The 2,621-nt window shown below is 39.9% G+C and overlaps 1 protein-coding gene across 1 annotated transcript in view; it reads left to right on the forward strand.

The window, feature by feature from the left end:
- Positions 1 to 104: 104 nt before the first annotated feature.
- The window catches only part of LOC106816462 (ubiquitin-protein ligase E3A-like), a 37,144-nt gene continuing 34,627 nt past the window's right edge, over positions 105 to 2,621 (forward strand). Inside the window, exons 1-5 of the mRNA XM_014821084.1 lie at positions 105 to 299; positions 1,154 to 1,204; positions 1,501 to 1,660; positions 1,902 to 2,019; positions 2,450 to 2,569. Of these exons, the coding sequence (XP_014676570.1) occupies positions 250 to 299; positions 1,154 to 1,204; positions 1,501 to 1,660; positions 1,902 to 2,019; positions 2,450 to 2,569 (499 nt within the window). The 5' untranslated portion in view covers positions 105 to 249. The remainder of the gene's footprint in view (positions 300 to 1,153; positions 1,205 to 1,500; positions 1,661 to 1,901; positions 2,020 to 2,449; positions 2,570 to 2,621) is intronic.

The raw sequence follows: 2,621 nt of genomic DNA on the forward strand, positions 1-2,621 counted from the left end.
AATATGATATATAATATAGATTAGATATTAGTGCTCAGAGATCAGTGCTCCAAGTGCCCGTGACGCAGCGCAAGACTTCGAGTTATTGAATATAGGGGGCGCTATGTGTGAAATCCACTTCCAGAATAATGGCGGATATGCGTGAAAGTTGGTAAAAGGAACGAATGTTATTGCCTCATACATATTTTGTCCAAGAGGGACTTTGTTTAGTTTGCCCGCGAAAAGTTTGTCAATGTCCCAGTCGTTCGTATGAATTCAGAAGGTTACGGAAGGGTTGCTACCGGTGAAGTGGAAAGCAGGTGATTTCATCATTCCTACATTTCTTACGTTGTCATTCTGTCAGAGTCTAGCTGCAAGTACAACTTGTTTATAAATTCGGACAACAGTTTTGGTTGCGATGACACTGCCACTGGCAGTGGCCGTAAAATGTGTTCGTTTTTTCCATGTAGTATTTTGCCTTTCTGCATTGAGAACACTACTACTAGGTCCAATCACTCGTACGTGTCAATGATAATGACTAATAGTAATGAGTAATGTTCTAACCGTAACCATAACCCTAACCTATTACTATTAGTATTATATTGATATAATATTATATTTATATTGATGTAAATGACATTGGTTTCATTGGGACCCATGTTCTCTATCCTTGAACCATAATGGCCCGTTTGCAAAAAATCAGTTCCCAATTTTCTTACAAATATTATCACGCATTCAAAGTAAATTTATAATTACACGAGTTATGTGGGCTATAGTCTACTAAAATATTTTAATCGTGAACGGGTTCACACACATCTGATCAATGTAATTAGGGTGGAAACTGTAGTATATATAGTAGTAGTAGTACTAGTACTAGTACAGTTGCTGAGTTGTAGCTGTAAGGCTGTATTATGAAAGTGATGGCCCAAGCTTAGTTTAACACCTCAGGTCAGTTTTAGCACGTATGCCATAACATTGCGGGGTGTGGCCTAATCGTGACGAATCTGTGCTGAGCTTTGTAATGGATGACCGTACGCGTAGCCACTGCGTAAAAAAATAATATGCATAGGTCAAACCAGTAGAATTGACAAGGATAGTCCATACCAGTACCAGGTGTCACTAGCCATAGCAATTACATTAGCAGAGAGTAAATCTTAGTCAATTGTTCTTGTAGTGACACCAATTTAAGACTTCATCCGGAGCATCTACCAGCAGCTGAAAACATGTAGGTTGGATGTGAACTAGTAACATTTTTTTACGAATATAAATTCACAAATAACTGCTAGATAACAGGTTATTAAGTTACTAATTCATATATTTGAGGTCGTTTTACAGATTATTTTTAGTGGTGAGGAAAGCATGTTTTTAGTGAACGTTTCTTAGTGATTCATTTCAATTAACATAAAAAAATTCAATTTCATTAAAAAGTAATTTCTTCAGTAAGCAATAAACGCTCAGTAAATTAATGAAGTGCAGCCAAATATGTTGTATTGATTTTGGCTTTTTGACATTTCCTTACAGGAAGCGTGCAGCTGCTAAACAGCTGATAGAGAAGTTATACTTCCAGTTAATGGAAGGCTGTGGGAACGGCGAGTGCATCAATGAACAGTGCGCCACTGGACGCAAGTCTGTGCTAACGAGTAACGATGCTGCTGCCCAGGCCCTGATGCTAGTCAGATCTGTAAGAAATAACTCAGTATTTTTGACCAGTATGAAATGAGCACTTAGGAAGCACCAAAAAATTGCAAAAACTAAAATCACGTTCTTCGGAGAAAAACCTACAGTCAGCTACATATATTATGCAATTTCATCAAGAAAATTGAACTATAAAATTAGCACAAAACAGTCTGTCATATATGCATTTGTATGTGCAAAGGTTAAGGTATGATTCAATGTCACTATGTGGAATGTATAAATTTCAGAGCCAAGCGAAGTTGTGTGGTATTCGTCCTGTCAAGGTTGCACGCCAAGGCACTGACCTGCAGTCACCCTCTACTAGCAGTCAGGAAGAGCCGCTAAATGTTATACTCAGGGCTCCAGGTAAGCACACAATATACAGTTATAGTGAATGTGTTGATTCCTAATTGGTCAAAGAAGAGCAAATTCAATACAGTGCAGGGACTATGTAGAGGCTAATAATGTCATTTGTAGTAACCATGAAGTCCTCAGTGTTTGTCACACCTATTGAATACAGCTACCTGCAAGTGCAATGGGTGCATACTTGCTCATCCCAGGGTCTCTTCTGAGGGAAAATTAGACAAAGGAGGTAATGCCCAGTTTGGGGAAAAAATGCATGCTGGATACAAATACAGGATGTATTGATATACTTATAGGTACATAGATACAGGATATACTTATCAGTAAATACAGGAACATTTTCACAACGGCGATGTTAAATTTGACAACGGCGGTGCGCCACTGTGCCTCTTATGTATAAGAAACCCTGTATATTGTGTTTGTTTGCTTGCAGGTAAGAGCATGAAGAAGGTGGACTTCATGGTGGACGGGCAGGGCCGGCCGTGGACGTGGGTGATGGGCGAGCACACGGACGACCGCAGCGTAGAACAGATCCTTGAGGAGGAGGAGCACAGCAAGGCCCGCACCATTGCCGAGCAGGAGGCCGAGCAGCTCAGGTGAGGACA

This window comes from Priapulus caudatus, unplaced genomic scaffold (assembly GCF_000485595.1).
Source record: "Priapulus caudatus unplaced genomic scaffold, Priapulus_caudatus-5.0.1 Scaffold1388, whole genome shotgun sequence".
Lineage (NCBI taxonomy): Eukaryota > Metazoa > Priapulida > Priapulimorpha > Priapulimorphida > Priapulidae > Priapulus > Priapulus caudatus.